Source organism: Phodopus roborovskii, unplaced genomic scaffold, assembly GCF_943737965.1.
Source record: "Phodopus roborovskii unplaced genomic scaffold, PHOROB, whole genome shotgun sequence".
NCBI classification, from domain to species: domain Eukaryota; kingdom Metazoa; phylum Chordata; class Mammalia; order Rodentia; family Cricetidae; genus Phodopus; species Phodopus roborovskii.
The window spans coordinates 1,833,115-1,853,047 of record NW_026126444.1 but is presented as its reverse complement, the minus strand read 5'-3'; the positions used below and the strand labels follow the sequence as shown (position 1 = coordinate 1,853,047).

The window sequence follows — 19,933 nt, the reverse complement described above, 5'->3', positions numbered from 1 at the left end:
CTCCCTCATCTGGAAAATGAGAAATGGGGTGGGGAGCACTGGCCACACCCATCCTAAGAGTATACAGGCTATACATTGACTCAACTATATCCTATATTTGAGTAGACCTTAGGAACTATGAAGTGCTATGCTAATGTCCATTGTGACAGTTTTCCTAACTAACTTTGGAATTTGAATTATGAGAAACATCACTGTGTTTGCAGTAGCAGTCTGTGGTCCTGCCTCAGTTGGACCTGTTAGAATGCTGAGCACGTCTAGTGGTCCTGGAAACACCATACATGGTGTTGGTGTGCTTATTTTAGCATCTTAACTTTGTTTCGAGGGAGAGTGAAGGCAGCTTGAAAAGACTCATGGACTGTCTCGAGAAAACAAGTGTAAGATAACAAGACAAAGGACGGGTTTTCGTTGTTTTCTAAACATCCTGAGTTCTCTTCAAACTCAGCAGAAGTGATAGATGGTAAATGGTAGATGGTTGATAGAACGTGTACTTGGGTAATCTCTTCATATGTGGCGAACTGCCCTGGGACATTTGTGATGTATGTTAGTTTGTGTTCTCTCACAAACTCGCTAGCATCAGAAGTCTTGTGTAGACACCGCTGCCTTTTTACTGACATGTGTTACATGGTTCCAGATGTAGAGCTTCCTATTAGTGTTCATTTCTTTTTCTTTTCTTTCTTTTCCCAAGACTGAAATGCCCCTATGAAACGGCCGTGGAACTAGCTGCTCTCTGTCTGCAAGGTACATTCATCTTTAACATCTTAAAGTTACTGCTTTTGTTTCAATAAGGGGGGCTCTCCCAGGTGCCAGGCCTGGTGTCCTGCTTTCTCCCAGGATGTAAACTAAGGTCTTGTGACCTCAGTCCCCAGAGCTTGCAGTCTGGTGAGGGAAGCACATGGAGCGTATGGCAGTTTTTCTAACAACAGAGATAGACAGGAGGCTTGGGAGAGGGGGCCAAGCAGGGACGTGGAGAGGAAGGTGGCTGGGAGAACCAAGATGGAAGTGTGGCAAGGAGGGAGCTCCAGCTCTTGCTCGGTGTGCACATGGCCCAGGGTTCCATCCTTAGTGTGTCAAGTCTGGGGTGGGGCTTTGTATATTAAGGGACTAATACAGATACAGGTTGATTGAGTTTTGAACTCCACATCAAACCAAATTTGGTAATGCATACCAGTAATCCCATCACTTAAGAGGCAGTGGTAAGAGAATCAGAAGTTCAAGGTCACCCTTAGCTGGATACAAGCCTGGATTACATGAGGCCCTGTTTCAGAAAAACAAAACAAAAAACAAGCAAGTAAACAGTGAAGTCACAGAGCTAGTAATCACGGTGTGAAGTTCAAGAAACTGGACTGGCGAAGAGCCTTTGGCCCACTTAAAAAAATATGAGCTTGGTGGGGTCAGCAGCAATTCTCTGCATGTTCTTAAGGAGGCAGACCTGTGGGTGGTGGCTTTTTTGGAAATGCCACACTGGCTAGCTGTGTGAAAAGAAGGAATTGGAGTGGGGCCGATACACGGGCTGGGGAAGGGCTGTTACCGTAACAGAGATAGTAAGAAACCGAGCAGGGCAGGTGGGTGTGTACATAGTGAATGCAGCCATGGCTGGATTCCCTGATGTGAGAAAGGAGTTGGGGATGACTCAGGCTGCTGCTGAGGGTAGGTGGCGGCATCGATGAGTAAGTAGTGGGAAAGGTAGCTCCTGTGGAGTACGCGCCTGTTAGGACCTTGGCCAAGAGGTGCTGAAGTCACCAGCATGCAAGAGGGAACTGGGTGGCAGAGGTCTGTCTGCAGGCCGGTCCACATTCACTGTTCATCTGTGGGAGGTGCTGGTGGATCTTCATTTAAGATGCATGAGAAACACTTGCTTAGTTATCCAGCACTAATTAAGAGAATGGGATTTCATTATCATGTGGTTAGCACAGTGCATTTTAATTTAGTGTGTATGCATGCACGCGTGCACACGCTCTTGAACAGAGAACAACTTGGAGAAGTTGGTTTTTACTTCTTTCACCATGTGGGTCATGGGGCTCAAACTCAAGTCTTCAGGCTTCGTGGCAAGCGCCTTTATCTGCTGAGGCATCTCACCAGCCCTACTTAGGATTTTCAGTCATTGGGTGTTGTCACATTTATACATGTAAAGATGTTTTGTTGAGAATGGGTGTATTCCCATCCCTGAATACTTTGTTCTTAGTTCCTCCTAACAGGTGCTCAGTAAGTGCAGAGTGAATAGAGGGCTGAGTTGGAGGAACTCTCAGTATAGACGGAAAGCACTGGCAGTAATGGTTAGAGCTGCTATCTAGAACCGACTGTGTGAAACACGGAGCCACATGCTTCCTCTCCCCATGTAGTCTGATGCAGTAGGCCACCTCCTAGTGAGCACCATGGTGTAGGTAGAATTGGGGACATGGCAGAGGCTCCTGGCTCCTTGTGTTGGCCAGATGTGATTTTTACCAGCATAGACAGTGCCCTTCATCTACACTGGTCCCCGAGCTGCAAGATGCCTAGTCAGGCTTGGCAGCCCCAAAGGATCTGTCAGGGTAGTGTTAATGAAAGGAAAGCACCCAGGCACCCATGTCAGGCCTGGGGCCATTAATCACTGCAGAAGCTTCCTCCTAAGGCTATTGGCACAGTGTTTGAAGCTTGTCCTGTTGTCCCGAGTGATTAGAGGAGGAGGCACACCTCTGCCCTCACTGGTCCAGCTGTGGTGAGACTGAAAACAGCATAGAGCCACCCATGAGCCTTTCTTGGAGAAACTGCCCGTATCTGTAGGATAATTTAAGGCACAATCATAGGTCAGGTACAAATAAATACTTGGAAGACTGATGAGGGACACACTTAGGGAAGCCCTTATCACATTGTCATTCTTTTCCCGGTGGCCTCACCTGCTTTCCTCTGGAGCCCAGCACTGTGATTAATTACTAGCTCTGTCAGTGTGAATAAAATGAAGGGCAGAGTTTCCTTTGGTGGTTGAGCCTTTAAGGTACGTCTTACTGTTACTTTTGAATTAATAGTGACCCCTGAGCTACTGTGGAGGATATGCTCTTTAAAAATCAATCAAATGAAAGGGTAAAAGGAATTTGAATGTGTCTGTTGTATGACAGTATTCCAGTTTTGTTAGTGTTATAGCTCCAATGTCTCAGGTAGAGATCTCAGACTTGGAACAGCTCAGTGATTTGCCCAGGGACACACAGATAGCTACGGCAAGGTTGGAGTTTAGTCTCCCTTTCATCTGAGCCATCTCCCTTACCTTCTGTGGCCTCCATGGGGCCAGAGGCTGGCTGCAGAATTGGGAGTTCTTGGTTTTCCAGCATGTTCTTGGAAGATACTGGTGTCCCAGGTACTGCTCAGGCTAGCTAGCTTCAGTACATCAAAGGCTGGAAGAGACACCGCCCTCTTTCTCATTAGCATCTTTGGCATAATTAATCCCGACAATTTAGGACACCACTAAACACAGGGTCCTATTGAGTCACATTTGCCAGTGGGTCTCTTTCCAGACTATACAAGGCTTAGAGCTTGCCAGAACCTCACTCCGCAGTGATTTCTAGAACTGAGGTCAGTAGCGGTCTTTGGCTTGGGGAAACCCAGCCCACTTCCTTTCTGGCTATACATTGTTTCTAGAACAGAATTTCATGGGTCTACCTTTGCCCAGGGTAAAAGGCTGCTGCATGTCCTGACCCAGACCCCTCCATGTCTTGGTCTAAAGGATATGAAGGATGGCATTCAAGTGGAGAGCTATTTGCCAAGTCACCTCTCTCTGTCAGACGTTGTCTTGTAAAGGCAGAGTCTCCTTGAATTGGGTTGTATTGTCGCCTCTTCATGAACAAGAACTGTTTGTTTAGTGTTTTGAGACTAGGTCTCACTTTGTCTTGCCCAGATCTTGACTGTAAGAGCCTCCTACTATACTGATATACTTGGTCACAAGGACATTTATCCATTCTATAAATCAGATAGAGCCCCTCTCCTGGAAATTGGGCCATGAGATTTTGACCCACAGATAAGATGGTATTGAGTGTGATAAGATAGTATTGAGTGTGTAGTGAGCTGCTGCTGTTCCTGGACGTATGTGGCTTCATCCACTGGTAGATTTGATGTCTGAGACATCATGTTGGGTGGGAATTTGTTAGAAGTACAAATTTGATGGGGTGGGGATGTAACCCAGTTGGTAGAGTGCTTGCCTAGCATGTGTGAAGTTCTGAGTTTCATCCCCAGCCCCACATAAAATCAGGCATAGAGGTGCACTCAAAAGGTGACAGTAGGAGGATCAGAAGTTGAAGGTCACCTACAGTTACCTCCAGTCCTGGTCCTGGGTCCATATCAAGATCAATAAAATCTGGATGTGGGGCCCAGTGATGTTACGTTTCAACGAGCCCACCAAATAATGCTTTTGCATTCCAAGTTCAAAAACAACTATTGTGGATCGGTGCCTTTCCAAGGAAAGTGCACCAGTCCCTAAGGGTCTTGTGAAATGACAGGCAGAGACTGACTTGTTCCTGGATGGGCATGCAAGCCCGCATGGTGGCATCTACACTTGCTAGCATAGAGCCCACATTTATTGTTACCAGGTTAAAGAGGAATCTGGGGGATCCCCTTTTATTCTAAAGTCTGCAGGGGTTACGTGGATTTTCTCATTCATTCATGCTCCAGAGGGATAGGGTCACTGTATCCTTGGGTCCTCTATTTTGTGGTGTGGCAAGAGCAAGAACCGTGCAGTGTACATTGGGCTTTTTGCCGGCAGTTTGCTGTTGCTGTCACTCTTTTTTGTGTCGCCCTCTCCCTTCTCCCCTTCTCTGTTCTGCCTCACTTGCTGCACTTGCTCCTGCAGCTTGCTCAGCACCCCTCGCCGCTCCTTAATCCCTCACTCAGATTCTGCATGCACCAAATGCTTGAGCCATTCTTCTCCGCCCTGCAAACACTAACGTGCTGCTCTGACCTATGCTTAAAGAGAGCCCTGTGCAGAAGATGTTCTCTGACAGATCCTCATTGCCTGCAATCACCTTTTATTGCAAATTTCCACTTCCCAGGGAAATGTGAGCCAGGCCTCCTTAGGTGGAAGAAGCAGTGAGGAGAAAGACAGTAATGACCAAGATGATGGTGTACTTCTTTATTGGGAGGGGGGTTAGAATGACTCCCAGGGATTCTGAGGGAAGCTGATAATGAGAGGGCTCTACCTCAGGGGCACCTGTACTTTCTGATCAAAAAGAATGCCTTTGGATTCAGATGCAGCAATAACCCAAAGTGTTCAGTGTCTTCTGTTTTCCTCCCTTTTATACACTTCACAGCGGAGCTGGGGGAGTGTGAGCTCCCGGAACACACACCAGAGCTTGTGTCTGAGTTTCGGTTCATCCCAAATCAGACAGAAGCCATGGAATTCGATATCTTCCAGAGATGGAAAGAGTACAGGTACCGCAATGCGCCTCTCTCGTGATATGAACCGCGTGTTTATTTGTCCTATGTGTTCATCGGGCCCTTCTGAAAAACTGTTGTGTGACCTTCCACAACACAGTGTGCCCTTTGTCTCACAGAGAGATGCTCCATTAATGGCCAGCTTGTAATGTCTCTCCTGTGTTTCACACCTGTTTCCAGAAGGCCTGTATATCACCTCTCTTCTGAGAAGTGCAAAGGTCAAACCATGCTATTTTCAGTCTCTGAAACACAAAGCTTCTGTCTAATTTGATTGTTCTTACTAGTGACACCCTGGGTGTGGATAAATGCTGTACTTGTAAGGTCCTGTCTGTCCTGAATAGTGGTTCTCAACCTTCCTAATGCTGTGACCCTTTAATACAGTTTCTCATGTTGTGGTGAACCCCCCAACTATAAAATTATTTAGTTGCTACATCATAACTGTAATTTTGCTGCTGTTATGAATTGCAAATATCAGATATGCAGGATATCTGTTGTGTGACCCCCAAAGGGGTCTCCCCACACAGATTGAGGGCCACTATTCTAGAGTAAACCTTACAAATATAGGTGGAGCATCCCTAACTCCAAAGTTCTGAATCTAAAATGTGAAACTTGAACACCAACCTGGTGATACATTTGGAAAATGCACACCAGGCTTTATGGAACAGGCTAAAGTATAATCATAGGAACAGTTTTAAAATACGTATAAAATCCCCTCCAGGACCTTCCAGATTTATGTATCAGATGAATGTGACATAAATGACTTTAATGTTCAGAGTTAGCTCTTACCCTTCAGAGTTTGTCATTGTCTTCACACTAGGATTTGAACATCTGAAAACCATAGATACTTTTGGTCTCACACATTCTGGGTCAGGCGTACTTGTACTTGGCCTATAGCCCTACGGTGAAATGATGAGACCATGTGACTCACAGTTTTTTATATGCAAAAATATGCTCATTACACTGAAAGCCAGCATGGTATTTATGTCTCCCATGTTTCCCTGCTTCTGCCACCCTAATCTAACATACTTGTTTTTGTTTCGCCTGGACCAATAAGGCAGTTTGCCAGTGTTGCACACATGCTTGCATGAGTGCGTGCGCCCGCGCGTGCGCGCACACGCACACACAAACTACATGTTCCTAGTTACTCTTGGACCTGACTTGGTGTGACCTTCTATTGTCCTTCGGTCCTTTGATGACTTTTAAAATTAAAGGTGGCATGAAGTTTGTTATTATATGTTAAGGAAATGTGCAGGTGTACAGTCAACATGCTCTGCTCACTCTCACACATGCAACCTCCCTCCTCCCAGAGGAAGGCCAGGAAGAGCAGTTCCTTTCTTTGCTCACACTCTTTTTTCTTTCTTTCTTTCTTTTTTGATTGTTTGAGACAGGGTTTTTCTGTGTACCCCTGAATATCCTGAAACTCACTCTGTAGACCAGGCTGGCCTCATGGCCTCAAACTCTGCCTGCCTCTGCTTCCTGAGTGCTGGGATTAAAGGTGTGTGTGTACCACCATCGTCTAACATATACTCTTGTTTTCTTAGGTTATCCTAAGAAACACTATTCTGTGGTCTTCCTATTCCGTTAATATGAGGTCCTAGGGGATTGCCTCTCATCCTTATAAACTTGCGCTCTCCATTGCTGTAACTGTTGCATGACTTTCTGTAACAGAGGGGGCTCTTTAGCCCTTGCGGGTATGTGAGGTCCAGTTTACATGTGTGTCTCCTTTGGTTTTTTTTTCCTAAGGGGAAAGAGCCCTGCCCAGGCCGAACTCTCCTATCTCAACAAAGCAAAGTGGCTGGAAATGTATGGGGTGGACATGCACGTTGTCAGGGTAAGAATTCTTTATGTTTGCTGTTTCTGGGGGGGGGGGATGCATAGTGTGCCAACAAAGCAAATTTTGGTGAGGAAATTGTTTGCGTTCTTCTCTGTGACGACCTGTTAGAACCCTCTACCGACTGTCACTTCATTTGTTTGTAGGGAAGAGATGGCTGTGAATATTCTCTTGGACTGACCCCGACAGGCATATTAATCTTTGAAGGAGCTAACAAAATAGGCTTATTCTTTTGGTAATTTAGTTTTGTCTAATATTAAAAATGTCTATTTTGTGTTGGAAAGTCTATGTGATGGATGATTTTGAGGGGCATTTGCAACACCCAGATTCACTTTAAAAAAAAAAAAATCACACCATCCTGTTGTCATTGTGGGTGTGTGGCCGATGCACTGAACCTCTAGTTAATCATGTTTAAATGAATGAATGATGATTTTCTTTTCTTAACCAATCTAAATTTTTATAAGTAGAAAGGAAACTGTTTGATGTGTAGACAGTTTGGCTGTTGTATGCCCTTTTTAAAATGCTCTCTCTCTGACCAGGCCTAAGATCACCAAAATGGACTTTAAAAAGAGTAAACTGACCCTCATAGTAGTGGAGGATGATGACCAGGTAGGCCTTGCTCCCCGGTGTCCTCCTTATTGCCCCCTACCCGCATCCCTGTGGCATACGCCCCCACGAGGACCTTTGCTTCCTCCCTCAGGGGCGTGAGCAGGAGCACACCTTCGTGTTCAGGCTGGACAGCGCGCGCACTTGCAAGCACTTGTGGAAGTGTGCTGTGGAGCACCACGCCTTCTTCCGCCTGCGCACACCCAGCAACAGCAAGTCCACCAGATCGGACTTCATCCGCCTAGGCTCCCGCTTCCGGTTCAGGTTGGCAATTGCTTTTTGGCACCGGCCATGTATTTCAGAGAACATCAACTCCTATTTTTCTGTATGTGAATGTAGCAGTGGATTTGTGTCTGTCCGTAGGGTTGTTTGCTCCACCCACATTTCCTTCTTAAGGTCTGCCCTTTAAGTCCGGTCACGACCTCTTTCGGCTTCCGTCACTTCATTGATACAATGGAAATGATTTGTTTTGGGGTGAAGTGCTTGGTGCCGGGAATGTTTGAGATATTGACAATTTTCTCAGTTTGGAACTGTTTGCATGTTTGATACTTGATATTGCAAATATTTGAGCTTAGGACCCCGAATGGTTTGGATCTGGGGGTGAAGTATGCTCAACATGTAGTAATAAAATTGCCTGGACTACACCTATAGCTAGAATGCTACTGTCCAGTGCAATGGCCACTAGCTACATGAAGCTATTATGGTTGAAAACAATAGGTCCTTGGTGTCAACTGGCCTCATTTCCAGTGTCCAGGGGCAACACGAGGTGTTAATTACCTATGAGTAGGGTAGACACGGCACAAAGGGTCATTCATTGTAGGTGGTTCTGTTGGATTATGCTGCATTAGAACTCATGACCCACTCTTAATCCTAGAGGCAGCCTCAACAAGGCAGATTAAGTATCCCTGGTTCACAAACTATGCAAGGCTCAAACTCTCTGCCTGCCAAATGGATTAGAAGTGTGCTTCTATTTCTTTGTGTACATGTGTATGTGTGGTGGTTTGCATTTCTTCCAGCAGGCGCATACACTTGTACATGTGCAAGCTTTCATAGAGGCCTGAGAGTGACGTAAGTGTCTTCCTCAATTGCTGTCCATCTCATTTTTTGAGACAGAGTCTCTTGCTGAACCTGTAGCTCACTGACTGAACTAGGCTGCTGACCTCCATTTATCTTCACCTACCCAGTGCTAGTACAGATTGCAGAACAACACCCCTGCTATTGACATGGTGCTAAGTCAGGACTTTACTACCTAAACATCTTCCCAGCCCTGGTTCTTAAATTTCTCACCAGTGCTATGTTTCCTTTTACATGACAGTGTCAAGAGATTGGGTAATGATTAAGGATGAGAGTATTGTGTGTGTCTGTGTCTCTATCTGTCTGTCTGTATTTGAATCTGAAAAGAGCCTAAATAATCAGCTTATGCTCACATGTTGTGTGTTTAAGACCTGCATGAAGACTCCTGGGGCATCTGTAAAAATGAAAATGCACAGCCTCCATAATTAGAATCTGTGGATGTGCACATGTGTGTGGTGTGTCAGCCCTTGGAATGGGAATTTTTTTTAATTTTATGTGTTTATGTGTATGGGTGTTTTGTGTACATGTATGGCTGTGCACCATGTCAGTGCCTGAAGAGGCCAGAGAAGGTGTTAGATGTCCTAAAACTAGAGTGACAGACAGTTGTGAGCAGCTATGTGGGTGCTGAAAATTATACCTGGGTCCTCTGGTAAAGCAGCCCACAGAGTCATCTCTCCAGCCTGGAATGCACATTTTAAATACACCCCGGAGTCTGAGAATCTCAGTTATGCGGTAGAGAACTTCATTTGGTTTCGTAACCTCTGCCCACACGTGGCATGTCCCTGAACTCTGTTTAAAATGCCAGCAGTGTCGCTCACTTCAGATTTATGCACGGTGCATGGAAATGGCTGTGCGTTTCTGTTTAAAGAATAGTTTTTGTTTGGATGTATTTTTTAAATGCTCTAAGGAAGGGGAAAATAAAATCAAGTCCTCCAGGAAAAAGAATCGCAGCACCAGGCCCTTGAAGGATAGACATGTCAGCATGGCAGAGGTTGACAGAGCCGCTGCAGTCTACCCATATTCATGTGGATTTGGAGTTGGGTAGAGAGAGTAGTCAAGGAGATTGCCAAAATAAGAGGCTCCAAAGATTGGCTCAGACCTAGCGGCCTTTGTTCCTCAAAAAGAAATGAAGAAGAAAGGGAAGTTTGGAGGTGAGGTCGCCCCTGAGAGGCATCTGGAGCAGGTAGCATTTGGCTCCTTCCGTCTGGAAAACCGGCCAAAAGTAACTGGACTGGAGCAGTGATGGGTGGATCGGCAAAACACAGCTCCCCTCCTGGAAGCTGCAGCTGGCTTCACAGTGGTGGAGTCTGGAAAGGCCTTGTGAAGTTAGAAAGAGTTCCTATGGTGCATAGCAAGGGAAGCCAAGGTTTAGTTTAGGGGCCTGCTACAGCAGCCTTGGAGAAGATATGAAATGCTAAATGTCCCTATGGTTTTCCTTGAAAGGTTATTCTGTGTCTAATCAGTGTTTTCTTCTTCAAGTGATCCAAGCACTCAGACCTATTTGATTTGAGCAACCAAGTGGTTGGTACTTAAATTGCAGGTTTTATCCTTTGGTAGAAAGAGATTCTTGCCCCTGTGCCTGGCCTGACAAATGAGATTGTATTTCCAAATAGAAGCTTCTAACTTAGCATGTCTTTACCACGCAAGTTCATGCTAAGATGAAATGTACACTGGAGCTCTTGAAAAATAAAAATATTCACTTGCAAAATGTGGTATGCTGAGAGCTGGTATTGACAGTTAATGTGCAATCAGATATTTCCTTCCCAGCGGGCGGACAGAATATCAAGCTACACACGGCTCCAGATTGCGAAGGACCAGCACCTTTGAGAGGAAGCCTAGCAAGCGCTACCCATCCCGGCGACATTCCACATTCAAAGGTTACTCGATGTTCCTTCCTTGCTGCCATTTTGCAGGAGGGCTTGGTGGGTCGGTTAGCAGAGAGGGAACTTACTGCCATTGGCCTCTGGTGTTTGAAAGCTGTTGGAAAAGAATGTCATGGAGCTCACACCCTCCAGTTTTACTCTTTCTCCCACTCAGTGTGCTTCTTTGCCTCTTCTTGTCTGTCTTCCTTCGAATGTGCCTCTCTACTTCTTTTAGGCTTGGATCCTCAACAGTATCACGTTTGCCCATAGAAGGTACTGCATCCATTGTCTCCACCGCCTTGCCATTCCTGGTGGGGACATCGGGCACATGCTAACCAGAATTGTGACCACAGAAGAATGGATGCAGAACCTGCAGAGACATAGTTCAGGTCCCCCATGGTCAGTCGAGACATGGCCATCCCTGAAAATAGCTGCACCCTGCTGTGCTACTCTCCTGCTCAGAATTCCCTGAACCTCATATCTCTTGCTGACTCCCACCTGTGTGAGGCCCGAGACCAGGATGTGCCAGGCAGTGCATGAGCCCTCCTGGCTCAATTCTGTTCCACTTAGGTTTCAGAATCTTAGCTGGAAGTTCCGTGTAGCTCATTTCTCTACACGGATTGGTCCTCTATCCAGCACACTCCAGTTAGCACTAAATTGTTTGTCCTTTTTTACAGCAGGGCCATTGCACCCGGCTCTGCCACCCTCCTAAACTTGCTGGGACTCTTCTGTACATTTTTCTTGCCTGGGATTTAATGGGCTTCTGTGGAACCCTGCTTATATACCTGTGCCTTTTAGAATCTTCCACCTTTGTCTCCCTCCACCCGTTTCCTTATGTTACAAGTCAACAGCACAGTATGATGACAGTCAACAGGTCTTAAGTCATCTTCAGCTGCTTTAGTGGGGGAAAAAAGAGAGAACTAGGGAGGATCCATGTCAATCACAGGGAGGGCTGTTTAAATCCTCGGATAAGAAGTAGGTAGAGTTCACGACTGCCTGGCTTGAGATGAGGGCTGTGCTCTGATAGAGAGGTCTGTCCAGTCATTCTCTGTGTGTTGTCATGTAGTGAATGTTTTTAAAGTTCTGCATAACTTCCCATCCTTTCTTTACAGCAAGCAACCCAGTGATTGCTGCTCAGTTCTGGTAAGTACCCCCAGATTTCCCAGCACAACTCTCCCCTCTAATTACCACTTGCTTCTTAATACAGTTAAATCCAAGTGACTGGCCTGATAACTTTTTTTTTTTTTTTTTTTCCTACTGCCTGGCTATACCATCCTCCCAGCTTTCAAAAAGCATGCAACAGAATGTTCCGGGACTTTCTTCTTGCAAAACAGCTATTTTGTTTGAGTAGCACAGTGCTTTGTTTGTTGTCCTAGTGGCAAGGTGGCAGGCACGCGTGCAGCACGTGCAGCAGGAAAGGGTGGGGAAGGAAGGACCTGCTGCTGAGCAAAGGTTCCACAGCAACAGGTGCTGCTTTGTCCAGTGACATGCAGGTGCTAGGAGACGTTAAACAGCACCGGAAGGGGTAAAGTGGGTAAAGGTGATTGCTGTGAAGGCCTTGAGATTTATGTTCAAACCCATATGAAGAGAGAACTGGCTCCACAGTGCTGTCCTCTGGCCTGACCTCCACACATGCCCCATGCCATGCACACGCATCATCCACATAGACATACGACAATAACAGATAAATAAGCTGCCTCAAGAGTTCCTGCAGGAGAATAATGTATCACAAGACTGAAAATCACCTGTGTGGAACTTTGCAAGCTTCTCATCAGGGAGCACATAGGAAACGTTTGGAATTCTAGGCTGTGACATCTCTTTCAGAGATGTTGCTAGGCTGTAGCACCACTGAAGCAGCTGTAGACAGTGTGCAAACGAATGAGCTTGGCCATGATTTAATAAAACTTTATTCGCAAGTGCCAGTCGGCCACATGTGGTCCATGGGTCCAGTTAGCTGCCTCTTCCCTGGCTTGACCTTGCTACCTGTGTCTGGAATTACCTGATGAGTTATGAAATGTCCCCTTTGGGCAGGACTGCCCTGGGCCACGTGAATACTTGTACACATGTAGGGACTTGGGCTTTGGTTTTTCCAGGCTTCCCTGGTAAGGTTGGCGTGGCTTCTGGGTGGGATCACTGTTCTACCTACTACCTCACCTTCTCTCTCCTATCTGAAACCACACTCTTTGTCTATAAGCATGACATGCCTGGATCGGCTGTCGTGAGAGAGAATAGTTGGTAGATAGATCATTGGCTCTAAACTGTAGGCTGAGGCCTCAAGGCCGAGGGGTTAAAGGTGGTGGTGGCCATTGAGATGGGTACAGATGGCCTGTGCTTTGTACGCTCATCCTGGCAGACAAGACATAAGATAAGGGACCTCAACTGCCATGGCTAGCATCTAACTTCAACCACAGGAGCCCTCTCCGTAACAGCTTTTCAAATGCATCCTGGAGCCTTTCACTTTCTACTTGTTATGCTTCCTTTTTTCTCATTTGCAGGCAAGGAGCTTGGACTAGGTTGCTGTTCTCCCCCAGATTTTTTAGCTTGTGGTTTTTATACTCTCCCACCATCCCCAAGAAGCCTGACTTAAAAGCAAATAAAAGAGACAGAACCAGAGAGCTTTTGTGGGTAGGGAATGACCAAGGCCCCATTGGCTTCCTCCTCACTTCAGGAGGCACTGAAATCCCTTCAAAAAACCTCAGATTCTAGAGAGCAAAGTTAGCAGAGCCTCGGGTTCCAGGGTGTTTGCAAGGACATGCTGGTCTGGTCATGCCATCTGCCTTCTGCATCTAGTAAAGGGTGGGAGAATCCTCTTGAACTGCTGCCCATTGCTCCCTGTGGTGGGGGATATGGGGTGTGTACAGTGTTCTCAGGTTGGGTAGTTGTAGACCTGCAGGTGTGCCCTCTGTCTTGTGGGGTCTCGGGCAGTAAGGGTCCCAGCAGGTAGAGGGCTGAAAACTGGTGGTCTTTTCAGCCTGTCAGGTACTGCTTTTAATTCTCAGGGGATTGTAGTAAGCTACAGTGTTTCTTGCTTTCTTAGGAGATGATTGTTTTGTTTGTTTGTATTTCCCTGATAAAGTGGCATTTCCCTCTTAGAATCTAGGGGAGATTATTTATCAGGAATGAAAACAAACATTAAAAAAATCGCCACACACACAAAAAAAGTGTCAGTAAATATACCCTTTAGGAACAAATGAGCTAATAACCGCTGTTCGCAGCTGTTCAATTGCTCTTCCCAGCCTGTGGGATCCAGGGTGAATAGATTTGCTGTGGGGACCATGGATGAGGTTGTGCTGGGAACCACAGAGGTACTGCAGGAAAAAAGAGCACCTTGTGGGACACATTATCCACCTGCTGAGATTCAGCCTAAGTGGTCTGGCTCAGAGCCTGGCATCACTACCAGTCCTTTCTGAAAACTAAATGCAGACCCAGTGTAAGACTCAGAACAAAGATGCCCCACCCACCCTGGTAGAGAGACAATAAACCTAGCAACAGTGACTGACTGCCCAGTGATTGTTCTGGGGTTGTAAGGGGTTCTGGCAGGCATTGAGTTTGCATCTTATACAGCAAATGCTCTCTCTTTCTCTCTCCCTCCCCCCCCTCATATGCATATATGTTTATATATTTGCCAAGTTAGTTCTCATTAAGATTCTAATCATATTAGATCACACTTGAGCTCTGCACTTTTCCACAGACCCTCCAAGAACCAGCTAGATTTGGTGGAAAGAAAACAGGTTTGGGTCTGAGCAGATGTGGAGTCAACCCTGGCGCAGCCATTGACTGGCCAGTGATTCTTAGTAGGTTTCCTAACTCTGCCTGAAGCAACTGTTTTTTGCCTGTGAATTGAGGTGGATTGAGGTAGTAGGAAATGTCATGGACTTTTGTCACCCTGCTATGCAGAGGCTTGACTTGAATGAACACTCACCACTGTGTCCAGATCAGCAGCAGTGAGTATCATCATGTGCTAGGGACTCATATGATTCCTACCACAGGCACTGTGGTAGGTGTCTCCAAGAAGCTGATACCTGTCCCTCCTCCAGCTGCAAGAAACTCTGTGTCTGTGCCATCACTAGAGATGTAGCCTATGGGGCAGTGCATGGGGTGGGGGGGTGGGGGTCATGTGCAGTGGGAACCGAAGCCACTTGGTTTGCATTGCTGAAAGGTGACCCAACTTTGTCACAGCTGCACTTTGGCATCTTACCAGGGTGTTTATGCTGGTGAGTCTTAAACTGGTGAGTGAAAGTTGGTGCTTGTGGCTTCCTTTGTTATATGCTTATATATGTTCATGTGAGCTCTAGCAACCAAAAAGGGATGGTTTGCAGCCATCACTAATGGAGCAGGGAGTTTGTAGGATTAGTCATGGTTGTTAAATAGATCCATCATAATGTCTCCTAACAACTGGTAAAACGATGTTTTCTCTTCTTCTTTTTAGCTCTAAAACAAATCCTGAAGTCCATAATTACCAGGTGAGATGCTGTGTTTGAGATGCTTCTTAAAGTTTCTGAATTTTGTTCGATGAACAGTATGCAGTGACAACATAGGCTTGTTAGGTTTGGGTTCATTCCTCTTGTTGTTTTCCAGAAAACTCTAAAGGACAGTTCCTCCCGCCTTGACCTCTGTTCTCTCCCAGTCATGTCAAGTGCCCATTTGTAACCTTGTTAACCTGCAAGTGCCAGGGGCATGGAGTGATATTTCTGCTGGTCGGGGCTTGTAGTGATGTTTTTCTGTTGGTTAGACACTGCCTCTCAGCGCCGCTCAGGCACATGCTTTTGTGAAAGCATGCCTTGGGCCTGGGGAATGCAAGCCCTTGACACAGGCATCCAGATGGCCGGCTCTGCTTCTCCTCTGTTTGTCTTCTTAGACTTGACTTTGCCTGTTGGGGTCCTAAAGTACTAAGGAAACTTGCAGGAAGGGGATTTTGTTTGTGTGTTTTTTCGAGACAGGGTCTGGCTCTGGCTGTCCTGGAACTCAACTGTGTAGAGCGCTGAGTTCTGCTCCTCGTGTGCTGGGATTAAATGTGTGCACCACCACACCCAGCAGATGGTTTTTGTTTGTTTGTTTTGCTTTGCTTTGTTTTTGTTGGTCCTTCTCCCCCAGCCCCACACCAATGGAGGCATCATTTACTTCTAGAACCCATTTGTCAAACACCAGACATATTGCATTCAGTGTCCATATCCAGTGTTGTGTTATTTCACAGCAGTGCCAGGCGGGACCCATGCCTCCGGCCTGCCCACCCAGGACTGCCAAAGCCTTCTCAGTAGCCAAGCCTGTAGTGAGCCCGCCACTCCACAGCTGCTGTGGATTGCCCTCTCTGGGTTTCCACAGCCTGTCCTGACTTCTTATGTCCCTTCCCAGTGTTCCTGACATGAGCCTGTGTTCAGCTTCCAGGAGCTGTAGGGTAGCTGCCTTTAGGTTCCTGCCAGTGCTTCTCTGCCCGCGCTCACCTGCCTGGGGTCCTTTGCCCCTTATCCGCTTGTGGCAGTGTCTTTCACATTTGTACTCCACAGTCCACTCTTCCATCTTTCTGTAAGTTGGAAGCTCCCAGCTCCACTGGGATTCAACCCTGTGCACTAAAACTCTGTGGCCAGCATTAAAAGAACAAGCAGCATTTCAGTCTCAAGGAGTAGGACCTTGTCATCCCTAGACCTCAGAGGTCCTAAGGTACAGACAGTTGGGAACTCTAGGAGGGTGCCACGGGCCTTGCTCCCCAGGCAGCCATTTGTTTCTGCTTGATGGCAGAGACCCATGTCTGCTGGCTTCTAACTTCTGGTGCTATGACAGAATATCCATCACTGTGCGCTTTATAAAGCAAAATAATGTCATTTAATTTATGGCTTTGAGGATTCAAAAGTGTAGTTCTAGCCTCCACTCAGGGCTGGTGATGGATTTGTGACATAAGAGTAGGGGAGTGTATGTGGAGGAAGAGATTCCATGGTGAGATGGGGCCACGGCAAGACCAGAGCGGGGGTGGGGGCTGTACTGTTTTTCTCGGGAGAACTAACCAGGGTCCCTCTGAAGACCCCAAAGACCCAGTCACCTTCCACAGGATCACACTGTTAACCAACCATGTCCTGGGCAAGTGTCTGAAGCACGCTGCCCTCCCAGTGTCTGTCCCCTGATGTTTGGCTGTGAGTGTCTCAAGTGACAATGCTGTTCCACAAACAATTTCAGTTTGAAACTTTATTCTAATTGTCCCCTTCCCTGGTCTTCCGCTGTGGTAGGTACCACTTCCGTAGGTGACCAAGATGCCCATGTTTGTTATCCTTAGGAGGTTCCCAGATGGTTTCTGAACAACTCCTAACATACAGAGTGAGAAAACGGGGCTTTGGGGTAGAAGGGACTTAGAACCTGATGGAAAGAAAATCACTTCGCCTGTCATCTTCCTTAGGGTCCTCCTCGGGCTTCTTATTCACATACTGCTTTTTGTTCAGGGATGTCGGTGCAACTGGGTTGTCATAGGGAGAGAGAAAAGCTGCTGCTGGGCAACCAGTGCCTGGCAGAGAGAGAATGAAAGCAAAGAAAGAAAACAGCCCACCTGCCGTGACCCCTGCCCTCTTCTGCCTCCTCAGAGCATCCTGCTGACAGTGAGCCAGGGCTGGCACTGCAGACATGGACCTCTCCATATTGTCACTGGGAGCCCCTTGTACTCAACCAGTCTCAGTGGCCCTGTGTTTCCCTGTCCAAGTTTGGATACAAGTGGCCTGATCACATCGTGATGCTGTGAAGGACTGTGGGGAAGGTGGCATTAGCTCATTCTGCAGAGAGGACGGGCTGCCATGTTCCTAGTGAGGACACTTGTCATTTGAGATGGGACAGTCCTTCGTTGTCCCAGGAATTCCAGTAAATTTGCCCCCCCCCCTTTTTCTGTTATTGTGACAAGCAAAGAGGTACAAATATATCCCTCATCGTTGCCGGAGCGCCCGAGTTAATGTTAAAGTACTTGAGACTGTAGAATGTGAATTAGTTAACAGACGGTATATACCAACGGTGGTTATGGAATCTCAGTTTTTTTGTGTCTGTGGATGACATTTCTACCTCGTTGGTGAATCTGGGCATTTTTAAAAACATAAAAGACTAGAGGATCCAGTTGTAGGGTAATCTTTCGTCTTTGTTGGAGACTCGGCGCAGGGAGCCTGGGAGTGACTGGCTTTGGGAAAATCACCTGAACCCTGTGGGCTTCAGTATCCCCTAAAAGAAACCAAGCTGAGGAGATTGCACCACGCCAGTCCTCAGATCCCCCCTGCAGACCTACCCCTACAGTCTCCACTTCCCATACCGTGCTTCTGGGGGTGCAGCCTCAGCTTGCTGACAGGTGCTTTTAAGGAGAAAAGAAAGACTACTGGAATACAGAATAGGCAGCATGAGAGCATCTCAGGGCCATGAAAATTGGATGAATAGAATTGCTGAGAATTTCTGTAACAGAAAGCAGGCCCCTGCTTATTAACCACAGCAGCGGGGGTAAAGAGGAGGAAGGGAAGAAATAATTAGAAGATTAATGGTGGTGTGATTTTGGACTTTCAGGTCGTGGCCAGTGAGGTTGGGGGGTCAAATTTGCCTCATAGCTAGTTTAGCCTTGAGAAACCCCATGGCTTCTGACAGTGTCTAGGGCTACTGCCCTCTGCAGGTGAGAAGTGGGATGGCAGCTGGCTAACCTGCCAGGCTCCATCCAGCTTAACACTGGTCTACTTTCTTTTCTTCTTATGAACAGCTTCCCACCCTCCTTCCTTCAGTCCATCAGTGTGTCCCTCCGGTCTCATCAGAACAATATGTCTTTCTGAGGATACTACCATTTATACACCCACCTCGTAATTCATTACCTTGTCCTTCCATCCCTTGTCTGTGTGCCAGCCTAACTTAGCTGTTACCCAGGCCTGTCGTCATTTCAAAACCAACAGAAGTGTCTTCTGAAGAGGGAAGCCACTCACCCATCTTCCTGGCACTTGCTTCCTTGAGAGAGGTGTTGTCTGACCAGGACATTCTGGGTAGCCTCCTTTGAGTCAGATGTGGTACCTTGCCTCCCAGCCTCTTTTCTGGAGATGGTATTTGGTGAGCCAGACACTGGGTTCCAGCTCCCCCAACCCCCAGCCTTTGTTAATGGGAGAAACAAGATCACCCTGGGAAAGGTCCAGCCGTACCCAGGGCTTGGTTACAGCTCTCCTATTCACAGCCCCTTGCCTCCCCAGGTGGGTCCATGGCAAGAGATAGCAAATGACAGGCAGCCATTGAAATCCAAAGGTCACTGAGTAATCAAGTTTGGTGTTTCCTTTCCAGCCTCAGTGCCATCCTAATGTCCACCCCAGCCAGCCCCGGTGGCGTCCCCACTCTCCAAATGTCAGGTGAGTTTGGGAACTTATGGAGCCCTGCTTTGGGAAGGTTTCTTGTCCTCTGCAAATCCCCACTCTAAGCTGCAGGCACATGACCCCTCAGGGTGGCATGACCAGGGCAGAAACCGATGCTTTTCAAAGCAAAGAAGCAAGTGACCAGTCTTTGTAAAATAACAGATTTAAAAAGAAAAAAACCTAACCTCAAAATGTTTTTTTTTTTTTTAATCAGAGATAGTGCTTAAGATTTCCAAGTTAACATTTCTTTATTCTGAGAATTTACTTTCTTGGAATGTGATTAAAGCTTGGAGATTATGGTTTTTTTTTTTTTTTTTTTTTTTTAAGGGTTTTCACCCCTTAGGAATGAGAGCACTCTGTGCTTTGGTGGCAGAGGGCCTTTTTTTCTTCTACTTCGAGGATTATTAAACTTTTTCAGCAAAGGAGAGTCTATGTTTTCAGCTTTCTGGTCATTGTCTGAAGACAGCCACAAGTAGGGAGGACTCGCATAAGAACGCATGATCATATTCCAGTGAAACTTAATTTACAAGAAAGCGGAGTTTGGCCTGAAGGCTATCAGTGTCTCCTGACACTGCCCTATGAGGGACCTGGTACCTGCCATGCTGCTCGGAGTCAGGGTGACCCCTGGGGAGCAGACGTGTCCTTAAGATTTGCCTTTTTGATGAGTCTTAATTGGCATTTATGTGTCCAGCTATTTCAGAAGCACAGTTGGTGAATTGGGGGTGACCAAGGTGGAGCTGTGGACCTTGCTCCTTGAGGGAGTGTGGAGAATCGAGTGGTAGGAAGAGATGTGCCTTGAGCAGAACATTTGTCAGGGCCCTTGTAACATA

The 19,933-nt window shown here is 46.7% G+C and overlaps 1 protein-coding gene across 1 annotated transcript in view; it reads left to right on the top strand.

Moving 5' to 3' along the window:
- Epb41l4b (erythrocyte membrane protein band 4.1 like 4B) overlaps window positions 1-19,933 on the top strand; it is a 142,546-nt gene that overhangs the window by 57,481 nt on the left and 65,132 nt on the right. The window contains 10 exon segments of the mRNA XM_051187838.1: window positions 686-738; window positions 5,271-5,391; window positions 7,138-7,225; window positions 7,372-7,460; window positions 7,765-7,834; window positions 7,926-8,095; window positions 10,673-10,782; window positions 11,880-11,910; window positions 15,197-15,230; window positions 19,036-19,100. Of these exon segments, the coding sequence (XP_051043795.1) occupies window positions 686-738; window positions 5,271-5,391; window positions 7,138-7,225; window positions 7,372-7,460; window positions 7,765-7,834; window positions 7,926-8,095; window positions 10,673-10,782; window positions 11,880-11,910; window positions 15,197-15,230; window positions 19,036-19,100 (831 nt within the window).